Raw genomic sequence first — 23,704 nt, 5'->3', positions numbered from 1 at the left:
AAACAGAAATTTATAAGTTTTAAGCATTATCATTAGTCACTGTCAAGATTTACTCTGTCTCTGGATTTATGCAATTCAGCTCAAACTCAGAAACTAATTTTAAAAGGACCTTGAGCAGAAAAATCCTAACCAGAGTCCATGTGCTAAAGGTAGAGCATATATTCACAGGTGAGCCTCTTGGCGTCTAAGAAGGCCTAGATACTCATGCTACAACTCTGAGTCTATCCCTAACAACTTGTGGGCAGTGAAGAGGGCCAGGGAAGAGAGAGTTTTTTCCCCCCTCTCTTGCACCTTCCTTGCTTTGGGAACAAGGAAAAATGAAAAAAAAAATGATGGAGGAATCAGAAATTCTTAAGGGACAACCAGATTCTCCCAGAGGATGTGGTTTTGCCCACAGACATATCTGTACTGAGAGGTTGTGAGAGGATTAGGACAGAAAGGCTGCATCTTCGAAATTCAGAAGAACTGGCACCTGGGACAGAGCGAGCCAGAGAGGACAGGCTGGTCTTCTGACAGAGTGCTTTACTTGGTTCAGCAACTAGATTCACGACCTTTCCCTGGTGTTTGCCTGAAACCTTGTTCTCCCCTGCTCCTGTGAGAATGGAAATAGGTTGTCAAAAACCTTATAAAATCTGATTATCTTGACCCTTGAGCTTCAGTTTTCCTATCAATAAAATGAAGGGAAATCATACCTACATCACAGTATTATGCAAATCAAATGAGATTTCATGGAAAGCATTTATTATACTGTCTGGCACTTAGCAGTTGCTTGATAGAACAAAGGAGATGTTAAATATTAGATCTGAACTATTAAAAAGATAATAATATATAGATTTAGAAAAAAATTAGTCTGGTCTGGATAATTCTAGAATTTGCTGAATCTTGGTTTGAAAAATTGCTATTGTATCTCAAATGCATATTTTCTCCATTTTCTTTATACTTTCTCATTCATCTATATACTTTAAAATGTTAGTTCAGAGAATTAAAAAAACACTTGATTATCCTTGAGAAAATCTATTCATAAATATTCAGGTCCTGTGCTCTGCAGATCTGACCCTTCCTTGGAGTAGAAGAGCTAAAGCATGAGGCTCTACTGTGAAATATTCTTTCCAGTCAATCCCTTGGATGTGTATGGAGTTCAGGAATCTTCCTCTGTTTTGATCATGATTGTGTGTCTAAGGGCACAGAGTTTGAGGGGGAGTTATCCTTTAGAAGGAAAAAACAGAAACCGTTCATTCTGCCATCATTGTCTCTTTCAGATAATAAACACATATTTCCTATAGAGAGCCAGGGATAATGTGCCAAAGACAGGAAGAGACTGGGCCAAAGGTGGTGTTATCTTATTTGAGACTCCTCCACACAGAGGATCACCCTTGCATTTCAAAACAACAGCGCTCAAAATGTTTTATGTCCATGGTTGCTGTGGAAAGGCAATAGGCCATGAGACCATGTAAGCAGGACCCTGAATTAGGGCTGGGAGACCTGCCCTTCTACCCCTAGGAGAACTCATTTGATACCCTAGGACTCAATGTCTACATTTTAAAGCTAGGGAGCTGGATCAGATGATCCTGAATTTGTCCTGTCTTTAAAACCCTATAATTTATATTCACTCTTTTCCTACTTTTTATCATGAAAAGAGGACAATGTAAGCCACCCCACTTTGGCCAGCATTAATTAAGAATGACACCGCTTTTCATGTGACACACAAATGAAAGAAATGGTAAAATATGAATTCATGTTAAAGATAAAATATATATATAGTGCCATCTGGCAGTCATCACCAGGAGAGCTGCCTGCACGTGGTGTTGCACGCTTTTTCTCTTGCACCATCTATGGTAGTGATAGAACAATATCTGTAAATGCTCAAAATGGGTCATTTAATTTCAACCTATGAACAATCAAGACTAACTAAAGCTGGAGACAGGTGCACAGTGTAAGTGGCACCTCCTCCTCATTCAATGAAGTCAACATGAGAGTGGTAGGCAGCATTAGAAACAGGTGGTAATGTTTAAATTGTGTAGGACTGAGAAGTCTACTTGGCATCAAATGGCTGAGTATCCAGGTGTTATTCATTCATGAACTACTTGTACTTAACTTTATGCCAAGCCTTAAGTCTATGTGCTTTATATACATTATCTCATTTAATACTTGATTGCCACCCCACTCCCATTTTGTGGGCCAGGAAAAGTAGTGCGACAGAAGCTTGGGGTCCTGGCCATGCTTCTCAGCTGCACTGTAGTGACAGCTCTGTCACAGAGAGGTGGACAGGATACCTCCTGTTTCCTCTCCTCTGTGCCCTGTTTCTAAGGTCCAGTGATTCACATCCCTTTTTCTCAAGCCTGAAAGTCCTGAGAGACTGGATAGCTCAGAGAGTTTGATACCTGATATGCTCTTTGACTTTTTAAAAGTGTTGTTTTCCTCTAAGTGCCAAATGGTTCTATGACTACCTCTCTGTCTTCCATGCTCAAGTCAACTGGTACCACTGATATCCCTTGGATGCTTGTCCTATTAGGCATTAGTTCGAGTAGTAGATTTAAACTAGGATTGGGGCTCATGAGCAAGTACACAGATTTGGACAAGAGGGGAAAGTGAGCCTGGAACTTAGATTCCCACTTCCTGGACAATAGAGCTGACTTTATATTTGTTTTTGTTTTGTACCTAGTGTTATAGCCAGCCATTAACAGGTTAAGAAACAGTATAGTATATTGGAAAGTGCAAGGGAATGGGAGGGAAGAGAGAACATGGGGACACAGGGCTCTATCACCCCCATTCCTGCCCAACCATCTTTGCTCTGCTCACCTCTCCCCACAACCCAACAGAACCCCTGATAATGAGAAGTGCCAAATGTCAAGGGGTGTTTCTAATTCGTCAGGTGCAAAGGAGAAAAGGCTGAATATCTCTGAGAGTTATCTATTAAAAACAGTAACAATTTTTAAATTATACTATATGTCATGTACTGTGCAAAACAGATTTCTTAAATGATCCATATATTTATATTAACTCCATATAAACATAAAGAAAAAGAGGCACAGAATGGCTTAATAACATCCCTGCTAGTTGTACAGTTAGGAAGTGGCAGAGCCAGGATTTAAGAGAGGCTTTGCTACTGAAAAGAAAGGGATTTGCTTTGTAAGGAATTTTGTTAAAATGTTATTTATTTCCAACAGGTCTAGAAAGAGGCAAATCCCTAGGAAACCAAGTGAGTGCTCATAGGGGACCTCTTTGGAACTAGTCAAGGAACATCAAATAGGAAAGCACAACATTCCCACGTGTCACCTTCGTTATGTGTATTTTTGTGAACGAAGGAGTGGCCAATTAATATTGCCCAGTGAGACATATGAGCCTTATGGTTTGGCGATTTGTCAATCCAATTATTTCCTGGTCTTTGGCCAACATACCACACTGTCTCTGCCTTAGTAAATGAATAGGCAGAACGGGCACAGACGTGTGTGTGTGTGTGTGTGTGTGTGTGTGTGTGTGTGTGTGTGTGTGTGTGTGTGTGTGTGTGTGTGTGTGTATGTGTGTGTGTGTGTCTGTCTGTCTATAGAGTAGGTGTAAAGCCCACAGGCACACCTTGCATTCTTGGCTAAAATTCCTTCCTCCTCATAAAGAAGAGAGATTATGTGATTGTTTTAGTCATTCTTTCCTCCCAAATGGCTTTGGGAAGGATACAGTGAGGCGGCTAAAGTTTAAGCTCCCAACTGGCCCAAACACAAAGACAGGTTACAGACCACCACCCCCAACCCTATGTCTGTGGGTGTTGGTAAGAAAGGGAACCAGCCACGACTATGCAGAAATCTGTCTTCTGCCATTAAAGTTGAACTCTTAGGGGTAAGAGTCAGAAGAGAAACTTTACCTGTCCTACTTGCAAATACATTTTTATCCACACTTGTTCTCAAGATAAAGGCTACTTTGACTTCTTGAAGCTAGAGATTTTATGCTTTCTACTGAAACTTAATTTACTCAGTAAAATTCCCCTAAACCACTTCCTCTACAAATTGCAAACTCAGGGAGAACAAAAGGAGTTGTACCTTCTAATTTACCCAACTTCCCCTGAAGCCTCTAGTACCTGGCTGAGGAACATTCATCACACTTCCAACCTAAGGCATTCTTATTCTTCTCTCCCGGCATCTGGACTTAAGTTTGCTGCTTAAAATCAATTCACCCTTCACTGTTTCAATGTAACAGGTGTAATGGTTAGCTCTGGTTTCATGGCACATTCTCCAGTATTGACCGTAACTGTATTGGTTTGCCAGAACCTGCCAATCCTTTTGAAAATAGGTAACTTTCTGTGTTTTAAAGCAAAACAACTTCTGCAATCCAGTCAACTTTTTGAGTGTATGTAATCACATTTTGGTAGCAAACTCTTTGTGCCATTACTCAACACTGCAGGTAGGAATTCTGTTTAAGAAAAATGTCCTTGGCCAGGCATGGTGGCTCATGCCTGTAATCCTAGCACTCTGGGAGGCCGAGGCGGGCGGATTGCTCGAGGCCAGGAGTTCAAAACTAGCCTGAGTGAGATTCCCATCTCTACTATAAATAGAAAGAAATTAATTGATCAACTAAAAATATACATACAAAAAATTAGCCGGGCATGGTGGTGCATGCCTGTAGTCCCAGCTACTTGGGAGGCTGAGGTAGTAGGATCGCTTGAGCCCAGGAGATTGAGGTTACTGTGAGCTAGGCTGATGCCACGGCACTCACTCTAGCCTGGGCAACAAGGTAAGAGTCTGTCTCAAAAAAAAAAAAAAAAAAACAGAAAAGAAAAAAGAAAAAGAAAAATGTCCTTGCTAATAGAGACAAAAGAAGGACTCTTACAGGCAAATTAATGAAAAGGGCATAGCCCCATATTTTCACTGTTCTTCTTGTCACTGTCTCATCTTCTTCCCTGCCTCTTTCTTTCCCTTTTTGTCTACCACTTCCATTCTATATGCTATATTCGATAATAATCTCCTTCCAGGGTCTGGCTTCATTTCATGGATTCTGTCACAAAAGACTTACCAGTCCAATCAAGGAAAATCAAAACCTAATGATCAGATCAATGTCAAGATCCCAGGGATCTTTGTTTTGTTTTAATTTCCTGCAGCATTATTTTGGGTCTGAGGTATGGATGATAAAGGAAGAGAAGAAAAACAGAGACAATAAATCCTAAGATCGTTGAGGGGCAGAAACTGTGATGTAATTATCTTTGGACTCTCCATAAAGCCTACTGCAGCATTTTCAGTCATTCAGCGAAGGCTTACTGAGGGGCTACTGGCAGATTATGATGGTGAGCAAAACTGACTGGGGCCTGCCTCAGAGTCCTCAGTCTCACGGTAAGAGAGAATTTTTTTTTTTAAATAAAACATTCAGATCGTTATGAACTGTGGTAAGCATGATGAAAGAAAAGAACACACTTATCAGGGAACATATACTGGGAGTCCTTTTCTAGAGCCTGGGGGTCGCAGAAGGCTTCCCTAAGGCAGAGACATTGAAGCAGAGCTGTGATGTTTGAGAAGGAGTTAAGGAAGTCTCGCACAGGAGCCTTCTAGTGCCTCACAAATTATGCAATTTCCACAGAGCAAATCCTGTTCTCCTTTGAAAACAACTGGAGTCCCACTGTTTGGGGAAAGATGTAAGAGAAATCCTGGAAATCTCATCCAAGTCTTTCCTTTTATATATAATGGAATCAAAATACCCATTTGAGCTGCCCAAGGTCACTCCTGGTAGGACACCCAGGCTTCCAGCTCCCAGTTAAGCTCCCTTTTGGTGACACTGCCACAAGAATGGCAGTTTCAGTGGCCACAGGAACCCCAGGGCAGTGATGATGGGGCCCGTCCCATATGCCAGTGGTATGTAGTGGTATGGGGACAAAAGGGTTTTTTTTGTTTTTGAGACAGAGTCTCACTCTGTTGCCTGGGCTAGAGTGCCAAGGCATCAGCCTAGCTCACAGCAACCTCAAACTCCTGGGCTCAAGCAATCCTTCTGCCTCAGCCTCCCGAGTAGCTGGGACTACAGGTATGCACCACCATGCCTGGCTAATTTTTTCTATGTATTTTCAGTTTGCCAATTAATTTGTTTCTATTTTTAGTAGAGACAGGGTCTCACTCTTGCTCAGGCTGGTTTTGAACTCCTGACCTCAAGCGATCGATCCACCTGCCTCGGCCTCCCAGAGTGCTAGGATTACAGGCGTCAGCCACCATGCCCTGCCAATAAAAGGTTTTAAAAACTGAACTCAGTGCTGCTTGTGAAGAAAGGCTCAAGATGTTCAGGTGTTTTTTCTTCAAAAGATATGTATAAACCAGGAACAAAAAGTGAACCAAGCAGATTTCCCTGTCTGCTTGCAAAGTGAAAACAAGACATACAAGTGATCTTGGTACCCTGGCAAAGTGATCAATCACTTTTTTTTTTTTTTTTTTTTTAGAACATGATAGTGAGGTGGAAGATCAATCACTTTGATAGTTAAGGCCTATTGACTTCATCCATTGTTAGCCCAACAAGAGTTACAATTAGCCCTAAACTCTCATTGTCACCACACCTGAGCCTTTCTTGCCCCTCATGGAGATGACAAGAAGCAACTTTTTTCTTTAATGTACCTGTGAAGCCCCCTGCGAACTTAACACTGCTTAGGCACCTTTCCTCAGTAGCCTCCCCATCTTCTTTCTTCTCTTTACAACAAACTCCTTACACCAAATAACATCTGTGCTGTTCATTCTTGGTTAGCTTTTCCTTCTCAGAAAACAATGAAGGTACAGAGTTCGCTAGGACTGGTAAGTACAGAGGAGAAATCTACATTCTAGTCCATTCTGCATCTCCAAACTTAGAAGTGAACATGGGCAATAACCCAGGAGCAGTTACTATCACTCCATTTGTTAATAAGCAACAATAGTAAGAGAAAGTGTTCCAAATGTTGCCAGGGGTATATCTCAGAAGAGAGGCCTCCTTAAGAAAAGAGAAAAAAATGCTATTGACTATAGATTAAACCTTAATTCCTTCTCCACCTCACACTTCTTCAGGGGACAAAAGATTGGAAATGTCCTTCCAATCAAAACAAGATCTCTCTCTGCCTTTCCATGATTCTTAGACCCTGCTTTGTGTTGGCCTCTTTGTTCTGGAAAAGAAGCTGCTTCATTGAAACATCATAGAAAAACCAGTTGTCCCCCAGACAATGAAGTCACTTGCATGGGAGCATTTCGTGGGCAGGCGAAAATGCTGGCAGAATTCTCAACCTGTTGCTATAGTAGCAGAAAGAATGTGATTCAAGCAGCTCTGCTGAGATCCATATCCAAAGCCCTCCTGCTCCAGCAGAGAACATTAACCCTTCACTGCCCCCTTTTATTTTTTTTCAGGGGCAGAAACACCTGGGAAGAACCCCCAATTTTTCTTAGGAGCTAGATGTTGTAGTTTTAGCATTTGCTCTTTCATTTATTCAATATTTATTTAGCTTCTGTTAACGCTGGCTCCAAGGTTTTCAAAAGAGTGGTAAACAAAGCAGACATGGCCCTTAGCACTGAGCAAGAGGAGTAGGACATTAAAGAATTGCTCAATCCTTTTATCTTCGAGTCTTCAAAACACAAAGTAAATTATTGCTCAAATAACAATATCTGATGTAGTATAACAGTGTCAATGGGAGATACAGGAGGTTTTCAGCAAAGATGTCACCAGAAAGGAAACAACCTAGCCAAGATAACCATCTTTTTCATTAATTGTAGGAGACCTTATATATTCTGGGCCACTACAGTTACTTGATTATTTGCATGTGTTAATTTGATAAAATTACCACTAGAAATGCCTACTCCAATCATATTATACATCCTACAAAACATTGGTTTAAAAGCATTGTTTAATTAAACCAATTTTTTTCACATAAAACAGAAATAGCATATTCTGTCCGGGAAGCACTGCAAGCCCCCGCTGAACACGAGGTTATGATTCCTCATTTACAGTCACCAGACAACAGAAATGGCAGGTGAGGACTCAGAAAATACACAGAAGCAGCACAGTCACCAGGACCCTGGGAAGACTTCTAAACAGTCCTCACCCCATTTATTTCTGTGGTCAAGGCGGTAATGAAAAATTGCAGGAAATACAGTTTAGAAATGACCTACAATCCAGCTTGCTTTCCCTAACATTGTGATGTGGAAATCTCATATTGTTGAACACCTTCCTGCTAGACCTCCATGTTTCTCATGGAACACAAATACTAGGAAGGCAAGATTTCTTAGAAGGATTAACTCAGTAAGTAATGACATCTTGATAAGCATTTTGTGAAACAAGGCAGCATCCATCGGATTGCCAAGAAAACGCTGAAAAAACAAGACAGGTGGCAAATCTCAGCTGGCCAATAGATGTTATCTCAGGACACTTACATAATCCTGTGTACCTCAGTTTCCTCAGAGGTAAATTTGATACACGGTATAGATTCAAAGGCACAGAATGATAAATAGCAAAGCCTATAAATCAGTGGCCTGAAATAATGTGCTCGATTATTATTCTTAGTCATACTATGAAACATGGTTTCTACCCAGAGAATATTTGAGAACCTTGATCATATGTTAGAACACTGGTTTCCTATCCCAAGGAGAGAGGCTCAGACCACAAGGCTTTCACAGAACAAATCATGGAAAGACGGGCCATCAGGAAGGGATATTCACCCAAGTCTCTTTTTACCACTGCAGTATTGGGCTCAGCTGTCGGAAAAGGTCCCAATGGTCAGACCAGATGGAAACCAGTTCCTTATCACCTGAGAAAGAGGGGAGGCTAATAAAGGGGGAGTCATGTGATTGAAAGTAGTAACTCTTCCTCAAATAATACCCCTTCTGGAATTGGGCAGTGGACAACCAAGCCCAGTGACCTATACGCTTTACATTTTAGAGGGTAGGGTGGGAATGGAAACAGAGGCATTCTATGGGACTCCATTGCCACCTCTGCAACCATCAAGTTTGAGATACCTTCAGGAATTCCTTTCCCTTTAAAATTCCATTAGACAGATCATAGCAGCAAGGAGTCCAGTGCTTACTTCCATATTACAAGGACCAGGCTGGCTCCAGAAGACGGACGCTCTCTGCCTCAGTTACTCTGGGATCCAGTTAGGACTTCAGGAGCCTTCCAAAGTGGAAAAAGTGCAACTCCTTCACATGCCCCTGCCCCATGGGGCAAGATTACTTTAATGGCCCTGTTTCTTCACCCCTCTCTATCTCCACGTCCTCTGACACAAGCCTTTGCAGTTTCTCACACTAAAAAAAGTGAAATATATTTCCTTGCCCTTTGACATTAAGCTTGGTCTTGTGACTTGTTTTGGACATAGGATGCTAACAGATTAGTGACATAGAAGGTTGAAATGAGCTTGCACACAGTGGCTTGTGCTTTTGTCTCTGTCATCTCCACGAAAATAACATCCTCAAGCTAGTTGCTGGTGGCAAGGAAAGGATGACAGACACGTGGACATGGGAGCCCAGCCTAGAATCAGATGATCGCCCCCCACAACCTGCAGCCATAGGGGTTAGGAAATCCACATTGTTGTATGCCACTGTGGCTGTTTATAATCCAGCATTATTGTAGCAAATGATATACCAGCCATAGTAAAATTTCACCTGTAGTTTGAGGGTTTAAATTGCTTGCTTTGTTTTCATCTATAATACCATATCTTTGATTTTTTCTTCCCCATTAGACTATTAAAATCCTCAAAGCAGGGTCCTGTTACTTTCCCAAGGCTCCGGATTTATTCACAAGTCCACACCATGTAAACTCCAGGGGATACAATGGTAAACAATATATAATCCTAGCTATCAATCTGTACCTGTGAATTTTTTCTATCTAGCATCAGGGTCAGTGTGCTTTTTACCCAAAGGTGATTATAAAGTCTACTTTTGCAGCTGGAAATATCTCAAGTCATATTGAACTCTGAACCACCTGAGTGTTATTTGCTTAAGTGCCGATGAACTGGAATCACTGTATCTTTCAGTGATAGAAGGTACTGACATGACTACTGAATTATTGATTATTAATCCTGACCAATTACCAAAGATTTTTAAATTACAGATTCCTAATCTCCACCTACAGATATTTGATTGAATAAGGCCTAGGCATCTGTGTTGTTGAAAACGGCTCAAAGTATTAATAATGCTGACCATCACAAGAAATGACATCCACCTCCCCATTTAATAGAACTCGTGTATCCAATGATTGAATCTCTTCTGCTGAGGGTTTGTGATGATATTATAAGGGTTTGTGCTATGACATATGAGGGTTTGCACTAAGGGCTTGTGATGACATTAATAAACCCCACAAAGGAACCATGTCCAGAGAACCATATGTATCAGTCATTGTTAGCACAGCAAACCACTCCAAAATGCAGCAGCTTAAAACAATAAGCATTTATTATTGGTCATGAGTCTATGAGCCTGGTTGGATTTGTCTGATCTTTGCTGGGCCCACTCAAATGTCTGAGGCCAGCTGACTGGTCTAGGACTGCCTCATTCACATGTCTGCTGTAGGGTCACTGTCAACTGGGGTGACAGAGTCTCTGGGCCACAGCAAAAGAGCCCAAGAGCCTCTGTCTACACGATGACCGGGCTGGATTCCAAGTGTGTGAGGTCCCTTAAGGCCTAGACTTGGGACTGACACACCCACACACCTTTACCTCAGCACATTCTGTTGGCCAAAGCCAGCTATAAGGCCAAGCCCACATTCCGGGGCTGGGAAGCAGACTCCACCTCTTGATAAGAGGAGCTGCAAAGTCATATTCAAATAGAGTAATAACTGAGACCATTTTGCAATCAATCTATTATGCAGCATAACATAGGAGAAAATACTACCACTTCTAGCCAAATGTGATTTCTGAGTGTGGGCCAAAGTTTTCACCCTCATCTCAAAAAGTTATAAAGTCCTCGGTTAATGCTTCACCTGACATTCCTCATTTCTACTCCAGCCTGCACACACACACACATCTTAACCTTCAAGATCTCAGTTTCAAACTAAAGCAAAAGAAATCTAGTTACTCTCAGCACTATTTTATCTTATCCTTTGGGTTTTTTATTTATTCACCTATTGTTTTAAGACAGCAACTCTCTCTGTCACCCAGGCTGGAATGCAGTGGTGTGATCATAGCTCACTGTAACCTCAAACTCCCAGGCTCAAACGATCTTCCTGCCTCAGTCTCCCGAGTAGCTGGGACTATAGGCATGTGCCACCATGCCCTGCTAATTTTTCCTACTTTTTTCCTTAGAGATGGGGTCTCACTACAGTGACCAGGCTAACCTTGCATTCTTGGCCTCAAGTGATTCTTCCGCCTTGGCCTCAGAAAGTGCTGGGACTGCTACATATTCTTTAAAAAACCCAAAGGGAGGCCAGGAATGGTGGTGCACACAACACCAGCAAATAGTCCTAAGGAGCAGGACACTGAAGTCATTGAAGACTACCAGCTGATGCTAATTATATTTTAGCCACTGGCAGCTGGCTAAGACCTCTTCACTCCACCTCCCTACTTCACTCATCCTTACCTAACTGTAATCATTTAGGAAATACACTAAAACTGCAGGGCCTGACCTGAATCTACAACTGTTCTCCCTGTTCCAGGTTCCAACAGTTATGCAGCTTGGCTAGGATGTCGCAGCAAGTATTCTAGCATCCCTCCAACTAAGGTGCTGTTTTCGGTCTTTCAGAAAAATCACCATAGCCTTTTGGTGAGGGCCACTCAAGTTCTTTAAATACCTACTTGTGAGGTCTGGGACAGCAAAGAGTGGAAGGGAAAAGAATTCTAGAACCAGAAAACACCAGATGGTAGAGGGGTGGCCAAGGCTAGTCAGTGTCTGAAGGCCCTTTGAAGGCAATTCAGCAAGTGGCATTGGGAAAGTATATGCTGCTCAAAGGCAAGATTGGCCAGGTATGGTGGCTCACACCTGTAACCCTAGCACTTTGGGAGGCTGACATGGGAGGGTCACTTGAGCCTAGGAGTTTGAGACCAGCCTGGACAACATAGTGAGACCTCGTGTCTATGAAAAATTTTAAAATTAAAAATTTGGGCTGGGCATGGTGGCTCATGCCTGTAATCCTAGCACTCAGGGAGGCCAAGGCGGGTGGATAGCTCAAGGTCAGGAGTTCAAAATCAGCCTGAGCAAGAGCAAGACCCACGTCTCTACTATAAATAGAAAGAAATTAATTGGCTAACTAAAAATATATAGAAAAAATCAGCCGGGCATGGTGGCACATGCCTGTAGTCCCAGCTACTTAGGAGGCTGAGGCAGGAGGATTGCCTGAGCCCAGGAGTTTGAGGTTGCTGTGAGCTAGGCTGATGCCACAGCACTCTAGCCCGGGCAACAGAGTGAGACTCTGTCTCAAAAAAACAAAAAAACAAAAAAACCAAATTTGCTGGACATGGTGGCACATGTCTGTAGTCCCAGCTACTCAGGAGGCTGAGGCAGGAGGATAACTTGAGCCTAGGAGTTTGAGGTTATAGTGAGCTATGCTGCACCACTGTACTCCAGCCTGGCCAACAGAGCAAGATCCTGTCTGGGGCGTGGGGGATCAGCAAGGTTGTCTTAAATGCATAGTTTGGTTTTTGTTTATATGTCTAATTTTCAATCTGCTTGGAAGGATCACTGATTACAAGACTAAGCAACAAGAGTGGATCAACATAAATGAAAAGTGCAAAATTTACCATAAAGTTGCCTTAGAAAAGCCAAATTCAAGTGCATATTGCATTCAATTTGGTTTATGAAGATCCCTAGGAAGTTCTCAAAACATAACCAATAGGCTAGCAATGGGAGGAAACATTGTTGCCCTTCTTTTAAACTCTATTCTGTTCCCCAGCACTGGGTCTAGGAGAGAAGCAGGTTCAGTAGGGATGGTGATGTTTCAATACCATAATGCGTAGTATCCAATATGCAAATACCTACAAGAGCCAGCATGGCTATCAGTGCTATGAACTCCATGGATGGCTCAGAGTGGGCTCCATTTGCTTTTTAATCAAAACTGAAAAGTCACCAACTTAAACCCGCAATCTCCAGGTAAAATCACCATCATGTTTCCCACTCCCACCTCTTACTCACTTGGCTTCAAAATAAGTGGTTATTCTTGGATTGTTTTCTAATGAGCTGACTGATTGGGCTGCAGCTAATCTATGCTTTCAATTAATTAGCCAAAAGGAAACCAAAGCTGTTAGAAAGCAAACTACTGGCATTATCACCCCAGGAACACTGGTAGTGACAATGACAAGGAATTCTTGACTCCAACAGAAAACATACTGTACTTTCCTGAAACTTAGAAGAGGGGTATAAATTCTAAGAAGAAAAACTCTCACCTTGCCTGTGCTCCTCCCCACTCCAACCCCCACACCAGCCAACTTCATACTCTCTCTATGTGCCAGAAAGTCCACATGTGCCATCTTGCAGCACTATTTTTTAGGGCTATTGTTCACTGCTGCTCTAAAAACCTATGAATACATATGTTAAGTAAACCTGCTGCTTACAGGGAATCCTTAAGTTGCCTGCACAGAGGTGCCAAGAATGAACCTGTGCTGCATTTACAGAGACACCTGGGCATGGACCAAACACTCACATGCGTCACGGGAGTGTCCCGGGTTTGGGCAATTTTTATTGGACTTTCTTATACCACTCTCCTATAAAACCCTTAGCTCAGCACCGTCACAGGACAACGTACTCACGATGTAATTCCTTACGCCTGTTAAAGGGATAGGGCTGTCTCACTTATACTATAGGATAGCGTAGTATCAAATTAACTTTACACGTAACCTTATCTTTCCTACATTTTTCCTGAAATCTTCCCAGGTGTTGAATCTAGGGCTAGGCCAGCAACCAGAGGCAGCAGTTTCATTCCTTCACATGCCAGTGCAATCAACGGCTTGTGTTTAGAATAAATATTTGAGACACAGAAGCCTGTTAACAATGCAGTGCTTGATTACTCTGAATGACTCTCTCACTCACAGCAATTGAGGGAGAAGGCCTTGGCATGGGCCTTGTGCACAAAACCTGCTCCCCAGCCTGCATCATTTGCCTTCCGACCCTCCCCTCAAAGAATTCTCAACTCACTACACAAAGATCTCAGTTTTCTCCCTTAAATACCACATGAATCCCACATTGAACATCAGACTCTTTTCCTTCCCACAGCACCGCAGATTTAATTTAATACTTCCATATATATTCATATATATTTAATTAGACTTATCTTTTAACTCTTCCTCGCACCCCATCCCTGGCATCTTTCATTCAACATGGAAACTCTTTAAATTGAGTCTTCTGTTTGCTTGTTTTGTTTTGAGACAAAACACCCTCTTAGTCTATTTTAAAGCTATGGTGACAATTAAGCCACATTTCAATTAGTCAGAAGTGCCCGTGTACTAAAATGCCCACAATCCTTAATACTTTTTCTTCCTCAAAACCTATTTGGTAAGCAATGTAGTTTTTTTTCTATAGGGCTGAAAGGGTAAGTTGTGCTAACCAGAGGTAATTAGTATGTTAGGTTTGGTTCAAGGCCAGGCTATCAGGTTACAATTTCTAATAAACTCTGCAGGGAAAAGACGTTTCCTTTGTCTTGGGACCACTGAGAACTAACCAAACAAGCAGAACACCTTCAATTGTCTCAGAAACTCTGCCATCTAAACACAATTGAAAAGAAAAGCCAACGACCAAAGCAAATTAAATGAATGAAGTGGTCCTGCTACTGGCAGCCCTTACCATTGGGACCCTCGCCGGGGCTCTGGCTGCTCCAGGGGTGGGGTGAGGGTGGCGAGGGGTCCAGGCTGTGGGTGCGGGTGGAGGTTCGCTCCGTGCATGCTTGAACAGGACTCACCGCCGTCTGCCTGCCTGTCTGCCACTCGGTCCTCTCGTCTGGGTGGGAAGGGCCAAGATGAAAAAAAATGTGCAGGTTACTCACTGGCCTTCCAGGCCGACACACCCAGGAGGAGGGAGAGGCAAGACGCGCAGGCAGGAGATTCTTCAGAGGCTGTGCCTGAGATCTCCCTTCTGGTTCCTTTGTTATTACTTCCTGAACTTTAAGCTCAGTCTGCACAGGCATGGTACTTAGGGAGGCAAATAACACTTGGGTAATTAGATTCCAAGGGCTTAATGCAAAGGTTACTTTGCAAAGGCAGTGCTTTGGCACACATACCTTTCGATTTAGCCCTGAAATTTGTTTCCACGGTGTGAAAGTGTTAACAGGGGCAGAGGAAATGAGAGTGAAGGGTGACCCCCGGGCAGGGGCCTGGAAGAGCAAGCAAACCTGGATGTGATTTAAACAGTGAATTCCTAGAGTCTAACTTCTAGACTCAATGTGAGAGAAACAGGATTCTTCAACAGTCTCTCAGGCTCTGTGAACTGAGCATTGTACAGTAGGCACATTCTTGAAATAGGTATTCGTAAATCACGATTTTAGAAATGGCTTCACATTGTAAATGCAAGAACTTGTTACCTGATAGCCTGGGTTTTGATTACTCCTGAAATGCAGACTTTCACAAATGGAGGGACCCTTCAGTAAGTTGTCTGCTTGGGTAGGTGTGGGTGTCCATCAACAAAGGCCTGGCAGTAATAAGGCAGGAGATGGGGCCCAAGGTGAGGAAGAGGAAACTGACACTGACACCAACTACGGAGCAGGGACCTAGCTCACTTAATGCTGAAAACGCCCTTATGAGGGAGGATCATTCTTCTTCTTTAGCCCAGAGGTTAGGTGACTTGGCTGGTGCTCAGCCAGCTCGTGGATGGAAGACCCAGGCTCTGGACCCAGGTTTGCCTGGACTCGAGACCCCATATGGTCCCACCATATCGCCAGGAATGTCTCCCCCCATTCCCAGGCAACACTCACCTTTCTTCCACTTGCAACTGGCCTAAGGACAGATCACGTTTTCTTAAATTTTTATAGCTTTTACAAAACTAATAAGCCATGGAATATAATTCTGTGGGGTATTAGTAAGTGCAATAAAAATAGAAAAAATGTACTGTATAGGTTTCTTTATTGTAGCTTCTCACAGCCTTTAATACACAAATATATATATTGTCAATCTCCAAGTTCAGGACTTATAATGTGCCATGTTTCCCAAAGAGGGGAAGGGATCTTTTGAGTTTGAGAAACATAATTATAGAGATGCTTTATTGTACTTTTCTCCTTCTCTCTCTTTTTTTATTTCTTGAACTTATACAAAAAAAAAAATTCATTATAAAAAACTTCAAACAGGCCGGGCCCAGTGGCTCACGCCTGTAATCCTAGCTCTCTGGGAGGCCGAGGCGGGCGGATTGCTCAAGGTCAGGAGTTCAAAACCAGCCTGAGCAAGAGCGAGACCCCGTCTCTACTATAAATAGAAAGAAACTAATTGGCCAACTGATATATATATATAAAAAATTAGCCGGGCATGGTGGCGCATGCCTGTAGTCCCAGCTACTCGGGAGGCTGAGGCAGGAGGATTACTTGAGCCCAGGAGTTTGAGGTTGCTGTGAGCTAGGCTGACGCCACGGCACTCACACTAGCCTGGGCAACAAAGCGAGACTCTGTCTCAAAAAAAAAAAAAAAACAAAAAAACAAACTTCAAACAGTATATAAGGGTAAAATGAAAAAGTAAAAATCTCTCTAGTATCTTTAACAGCCAGTCCCATTCCCCAGAGGTAACTACTGCTGGCAACTTCTTATGTAGCTGTTCAGAAATTTTTATGCATATAAAGCATATGCATACTACCCTTTTAAGCTATCCTTTAAATAAAGTCTTTTCAAAAGGCTGCTTTTTTAAAACACCACTACCAGGGTTAAAGTAAACCCGTGATATGTTATTTGGTACTTTTTTTTTTAACTTAATGATATATTTGAGATTTTCCATATCAGCATCTAAAATTGCTGCTATTGGCAAGTTAAGAGTCAAGAAAAGCAAAAGGTAGGTCTAAAATGCAGGATCCCTACTTTACAGAAGGGTCTTCTACATGGGCCACAGTATGCTTCACGACTCAATGTCAGAACACCTGGCTTTCCCTTTCGGCTCTAGCTGTGCCACTGCCACACTTGACCTGAGGTATACACACAGAAAGGGGAGGACCCTTCGGCCTACCTCACAAGTGGCTGTGAGGGTAACAATGATGGTAATAACAACAACGCCAACAACCTCAGCCAACACTTACTCTGTACCAGGCACTTTTCTTCATGCTTTGTATGTATTAATTCAATTAGGCCTCACCTTCAACAATCCTAAGAAGCAGTTGCTATGATTAACACCATTTCACAGATTGAGAGAGGCATCTCGGACTGTGTACCCAGCACACAAGAAGGGCAAAATAAATGCTTAAAGTTATTATATTAAAAGTAAACACGGGCCGGGCGTGGTGGCTCACACCTGTAATCCTAGCTATTTGGGAGGCCGAGGCAGGCAGATTGCTCAAGGTCAGGAGTTCAAAACCAGCCTGAGCAAGAGCGAGACCCTGTCTCTACTATAAATAGAAAGAAACTAATTGGCCAACTGATATGTATATAAAAAATTAGCCGGGCATGGTGGCGCATGCCTGTAGTCCCAGCTACTCGGGGAGCTGAGACAGAAGGATTGCTTGAGCCCAAGAGTTTGAGGTTGCTGTGAGCTAGGCTGAGGCCACGGCACTCACTCTAGCCTGAGCAAGAAAGTGAGACTCTGTCTGGAAAAAAAAAAAAAGTAAACACGGTATTGGCAAGCCTGATCTTTGCCAGAACGTGTTCCTAAAAGCAGCACTGCAAAGAGGTTCCCATTTTCCCTTAGGGACAACGTTGTAATTGGAAGTTCTGTTCCAAGACTTTACCTTGGCTTCCTTACATTCCAGAAACAATCAATAAAATCTTATAAAAATAGAGATACAACAACAAATTTCATAATCATTCAAAGTAGTAAAATAATGTACCACGGCTCAGAGATTGGCTCTTACAACCCCTCCTTTTTACTGAAGGAAATAATATCCAAGAGACTGTGTGGCTCTCCTCTAAGAGTACATACCTTGTTACTGTCTCAGTAGTGAAACAATTTTAAAATATGCATACATTTGAAGCCCACATTACACAAAGGACTCCAACATATTCTATCATGTACTTATAGAATATATTGTATCATAAATTTGACACAATATTCATATACAAGTTAGAACAAGTATTATACATTTAATTAGAAATAGCTTCCCCCATCTACCTCCTTAAAATTTAAAAGATCATTTGAGGAATGATTTGACTAACTCATTTCTTAGAAACACTGTCTAGGGATAGTGTGAATCAATACCTTCTATTTTCCTATAAAATCCAGAGGCCTTCAAAATCAATCCCCTTCAAAATTAGTCCACTGGGTTTTATCCCCCCAACATAGTTGCAGAAGCATCTTCATATTTCGAGACATTACTCAGGACCTTAGCTTGATTTGGAGTGCAGAACTTTGACCTAATAATCCTCCTGCTAATTCTGTCTCCCCTGTCCCCACCCATCTTCCTAAGTAAGGAAAGCCTTATAGGTGAAGTCACAGAGGGGCAGAATGAGACATAGGAATACAGAAGAGTGACTCATGCTCCTTTAACATGAATATAGTTGAATGGTTACTATGCATTTTACTCTAAGAGTTAAAAAAAAGAATGACAGGAACTAACTCCTTCCCTTCTCCAGCTTTGACTTTCACCCCAATATTAGGCTATAACTTTCAGCACAGTGCCTAGATTATGGTGGGAGCTTATTCGTTATTTGGGTTATTTGTCCTGCATCCTGCCGGTGTCTCATTTAGTGTAATCTTCATCTCCAACGAGATCACCACTAACAAGTGTTTTTTTCTGAATCCCAGTTATATTCAACAATGACTGTCCATCTAAACAGGAGTCTATGCCCGGAATAGACAGCACAGTCCTGCTCTGAAATACGCACACATTTAAACAACGTCAGGGCTGGCTCCAGCAGCTCTAGACTCAGTAGGAGGGGAAAAAAAACAGCAGTGCACAATGGTGTTGAAGAAAGGGTCCAAACCCCAGTGCTGCTGCGTATGCTCTGGTTCCAGATTCCTGGTCTCACCTACCGTAACATGAGGCTGTGATTAAAATTAACTGAAAGGAGTATGTAAAACATTTTGTAAACTGCAGAGCACGGCACCAATGTCAGGTGGTGACCACGGTCACTTCCAGCTCTCTGAATGTGAGTGCAGTGGGGCGTGATCATTGCTCTAAGAGAGGAGCCAAGCTGTGTCTATTGTTCTCCATTCCCCAGCCCAGGGTCTGCTCAGTTGCTGTTCCCAAAGTAGGTCCAATCAGACTATGAATTAGCAGAGGGCACAATTCAAGCAGAAAATGGGACCAGCTTATTTTTCACATGGACACAGGCCTTTTCCTCCATTCCTCTTGCCCTGTCAGACCTTCTGAACTACTTCCTTCTAGCATATTTACAAAACTATTTTTAAAACTTTTCATTATAGAAAATTTCAAATGTACATTAAAAAGTGAAGAGATAGGTGGAACAAATCCCACTTATGCCTCACCAGCTGCAACGATTATCGATTCATTGAAATCTTGTTTCACCTATATCCCCATCCAGTCTGGATTATTTTAAATCAAATTCTCAGTATCATGTCACTTTATCCATAAACATTTCTGCATGTATCTCTAAAAGATAAGGATTCTGTTTATAAGCACATCAAAATATTACATCTAGGCCGGGCGCAGTGGCTCACACCTGTAATCCTAGCACTCTGGGAGGCCGAGGCGGGAGGATTGCTCACTGTCAGGAGTTTGAAACCAGCCTGAGCAAGAGCGAGACCCCATCTCTACTAAAAACAGGAAGAAATTAATTGGCCAACTAATATATATAGAAAAAATTATCCGGACATGGTGGCGCATGCCTGTAGTCCCAGCTACTCGGGAGGCTGAGGCAGGAGGATGGCTTGAGCCCAGGAGTCTGAGGTTGCTGTGAACCACGGCACTCACTCTAGCCTGGGCAACAAAGCGAGACTCTGTCTCAAAAAAACAAAAACAAAAAAACCCCAAAAAACAAAACAAAACAACAACAACAAAAAAAACCCCAAAATATTACATCTAAAAATAAACTATATATTTTAAATATTATCCATTATCCAGACAGTATTAAATTCCTCTAAACGTCTCAAAGTTTTTTTTGTACTTTGTTCAAGTCAATCCTGCAATTGGTTGGTAGGTGTTGTCTTTTTTAATCTAAAGGTTCTTTTTCCATCTTTATTTTTTCCTTGCAATTTATCTGTTAAAGAACCTGGTTCTTTGTCATGTTGATTGCCCCATAATCTACATTTTGATGATGGTGTGGTTTAACATCTTATGGCCCCCTGTATTTCCTGTGAATCTAAAATTAAATCTAGAGGCTTGATCACATTGAGATTTGATTTTTGGATGGACAAGTTAGCTGACAGGCAGGAGGAAGCAGACATTTGATTAGCTCTGGTGTTTGTGTGCTTAGCAGCCACTGAGAATCAGTGCCCTGTTATTACTTCACAGGGATTGAGAAATGGTGATTTTCTTCAATTACTTCCTCATTTATTAACTGGGATGCTATTAACACTAAAGGTTTACATTTATCTAAAATGAAAGCATACATTTCCCACTTCTGTTTTTGGCCATAACATGTTATGTCACACAATGTATCACTTACTTTCCATCTACTTATTTCATTACAATCTGTTATACTGAAATGATTACTTGGCTTAATAAAAAATGACTCAGATTTCTGGAAAAAAACAACAGCAGCAACAACTGGGAAACATCATTTAGAAACTTTCAGTCAAAGGGCAGTGATGGACTGGTCTGTAGCACATCATTCAAGTTCAAACCTGACTTTGCTACATATGAGCTCTATAAATTTAGTCAAGGCTTTTTTTTTTTTTTTTTTCTTTTAGAGCCCCAACTTAAGCATTATAGTCAAGGCTTTTTAACTTTCTTATCCTCAGTTTTCTCATTTATAAAATGGAGATAATAATGCCTACCTTAAAACTTTTGTGAGAATTCATGACAGAGTATGCAAAGAGCATGTTTCAGCATCTGACTAATAGCAGATGCTCAATAAACTGTCATTACTACTAGTTTCCCCACTGTCTTCCCATACCTAGCACAGTGCCTGGCAAATGGAAGTTGCCCAATCAATTTTGGGTGAATACATATTAGGATGATTGGCTTTACGTCTCCCAAGCTATTGGTGGCTTTAATATTTCAAGATGCTGGGCATACAGAAGCGAACAAAACGAACTCTCTACTCATGAACTTTTATTTAATTGGATGTAGGAATGGGAAAATGGGCATTACTTTTCTCAGGTTCAATTATCCTAGGTGGCTCTTTTGAAAATAAGTACCACTGGTAACCCACAAGGCTGGAGCAAGAGATAGATGCAAAATTAACTCAACTGCATTTCCAGAAATGTGAGAAAATGTCCATTTTCTCCAAAAGAAAGATGTGTCAGTACTGCTATCACCTTTGACTCAGCCCCAGATGCACTGAGGGATGACCCAGTGTAGTGGGCTGAACTGTGTCCCCCAAAAGCTTTACATCTGCTATAGATTGGATGCTTGTCCCCTCCAAATATCATGTTGGCATTTGATCCCCAATGTTGGAAATGGGGGTCTAATGGGAAGTATCTGGGGTAATGGGGGCAGATCCCTAGCGAATACATTAATGCCCTTCCTGGGGGTGGGTGAGTAAGTTTTCACTCTATTAGTTCCTGAGAGAACTGGCTGTTAAAAAGAGCCTGCCACCTCCCTCTCACACTCTCTTGCTTCCTCTCTTGCCATGAGATCTCTGCACACACAAGCTCCCCTTCACCTTCTGCTATGAGTGGAAGCAGCCTGAGGCCCTCATGAGATGCAGATGTGGCACCATGCTTGTTGTACAGCCAATAGAACCATGAGCTAAATAAACCTTTTTCTTTATAAATTATCCAGTCTCAGGTATTCCTTTCTAGCAATATAAAATAAACTAAGACAGAAAATTGGCACCAGGCATAGGGTATTGCTATAAAGACACCTAAAATGTGGAGGTGGCTGTGGAACTGGGTAGTAGGCAAAGGTCTGAAGAGTTTAGAGGGCTCAAAAGAAGATAAAAAGACAAGGAAAAGTGTGGAACTCTTAGAAATGCTGATAGAAATATAGACAGCAAAAGCCATGCTGACAAGCTCTCAGATGGAAATGAGGAACTTATTGGGAACTGAAGCAAAGATCAGCCTTGTTACTACACAGCAAAGGACTTGGTTGCATTGTGTGTGTCTTAGGACTTTGTGGAAGGCTGAAATTAAGAGTGATGACCTAGGGTATCTAGTGGAAGAAATTTCTAAGTAGCAAAGCCTTCCAAAAGTAAGTGGCTGCTTTTTTTTTTTTTTTTTGAGATAGTCTCACTCTGTTGCCTGGGCTAGAGTGCTGTGGCATCAGCCTAGCTCACAGCAGCCTCAAACTCCTGGGCTCAAGCAATATTTCTGCCTCAGCTTCTTGAGTAGCCGGGACTACAGGCATGCACCACCATGCCCAGCTAATTTTTTCTATATATTTTTAGTTGTCCAACTAATTTCTTTCTATGTTTAGTAGAGATGGGGTCTTGCTCTTGCTCAAGATGGTTTCGAACTCCTGACCTTGAGTGATCCGTACGCTTTGGCCTCCCAGAGTGCTAGGATTACAGGAGTGAGCCACCTCCACCAGCCCTGCTTGGGAAAGAGAATTTTTAGGAGAAGAATCCAAGAGTGCTTGGGAGGAACCACTTGCTTGAGAGATAAGCACTGATAAAAGGGAGTCAGGTACTAACAGTCAGAACAATGGGAAAAAGGCCCCAAAGGCATTTCATAAAGCTTTGAGACTGTCCCTCCTATCACAGGCCTAGGAGGACAGAATGGTTTTGGGAGACAAGCCCAGGGCACCCAGGGCTGCCCAGTGCCACCTTGGAATGCTAATTTCCACATCCCTGGGGCTCTGCATCCAGCAGCAGCTCAAATGGCTCCAGGTATGGTTCAGGCCACCACTCCGGAGAGCATACGCAGCAAGTCTTACCAGTTTCCACATGGTGCTAAGTCTGCAAGTGCCTGCAATGCAAGAGTGGCAGAGGCTTGGTGGCTTTTACCTAAATTTCAGAGCATGCATCCAAAAGCCTGGGTGCCCAGGCAGAAGCCTGCCGCAGGGGTTGAGCCACCCCAGAGAGTCCCTATGGGAACAGTGCCTCATGGAGCTGTGGGAACAGGGCTGCCATGGGGACCCTAGAATTATTAATATAGAGCCATGGTCAGCATGCCACCTCAGCCTGGAAAAGCCACAGGCATTTACTCCAGCCCGAGAGCAGCCACATAGGCTGTGCCCAGCAAAGACATAGGGGGAAGGGTATCCCCAGTTTTTAGGAGCCCACCACTCACACCAGTGTCCCCAGGATATGAAACATGGAGCCAAAGGAGATTATCTGGAGCTTTAAGATTTACTATCTGCCTTGCTAGGTTTCTGACTTTGGTGGGGCCTGTTACCACTTTCTTTTGGCCATTTCTCCCTATTGAAATGGGAATGTTTACCAAATCCCTGTGCCACCACTGCATCTTGGAAGTAAATAACTTGTTTTTGATTTTACAGGCTCACAGCTGTAAGGAACTTACTTTGAGTCCCAGATGAGACTTTTGAGTTGATGCTAGAACAAATTAAGAATTTGGGGTACTATTGTGAAGGGCTGATTGTATTTTGCAATGTGAGGAGGATATGAGACTTGGGGGGCCAGGGGCAGAATTCTGTAGTTTGAATGTTTGCCCCCTTCAAATCTCATGCTGAAA

The 23,704-nt window shown here is 42.4% G+C and overlaps 1 protein-coding gene across 2 annotated transcripts in view; it reads right to left on the bottom strand.

Annotated features, from left to right (window-relative positions):
• STON2 (stonin 2) overlaps positions 1 to 23,704 on the bottom strand; it is a 154,286-nt gene that overhangs the window by 38,552 nt on the left and 92,030 nt on the right. Inside the window, exon 5 of one of the 2 annotated variants that reach the window (XM_012758290.3) lies at positions 14,673 to 14,825. The exons of the other annotated variant lie outside the window; for it this stretch is intronic. Coding sequence (XP_012613744.2) covers positions 14,673 to 14,825 — 153 coding nt within the window. The remainder of the gene's footprint in view (positions 1 to 14,672; positions 14,826 to 23,704) is intronic. 2 annotated transcript variants of the gene reach the window in all.

The sequence above is a fragment of the Microcebus murinus genome, chromosome 6 (genome assembly GCF_040939455.1).
Source record: "Microcebus murinus isolate Inina chromosome 6, M.murinus_Inina_mat1.0, whole genome shotgun sequence".
NCBI lineage: Eukaryota > Metazoa > Chordata > Mammalia > Primates > Cheirogaleidae > Microcebus > Microcebus murinus.
This window is presented reverse-complemented; position numbering and strand designations above follow the sequence as displayed.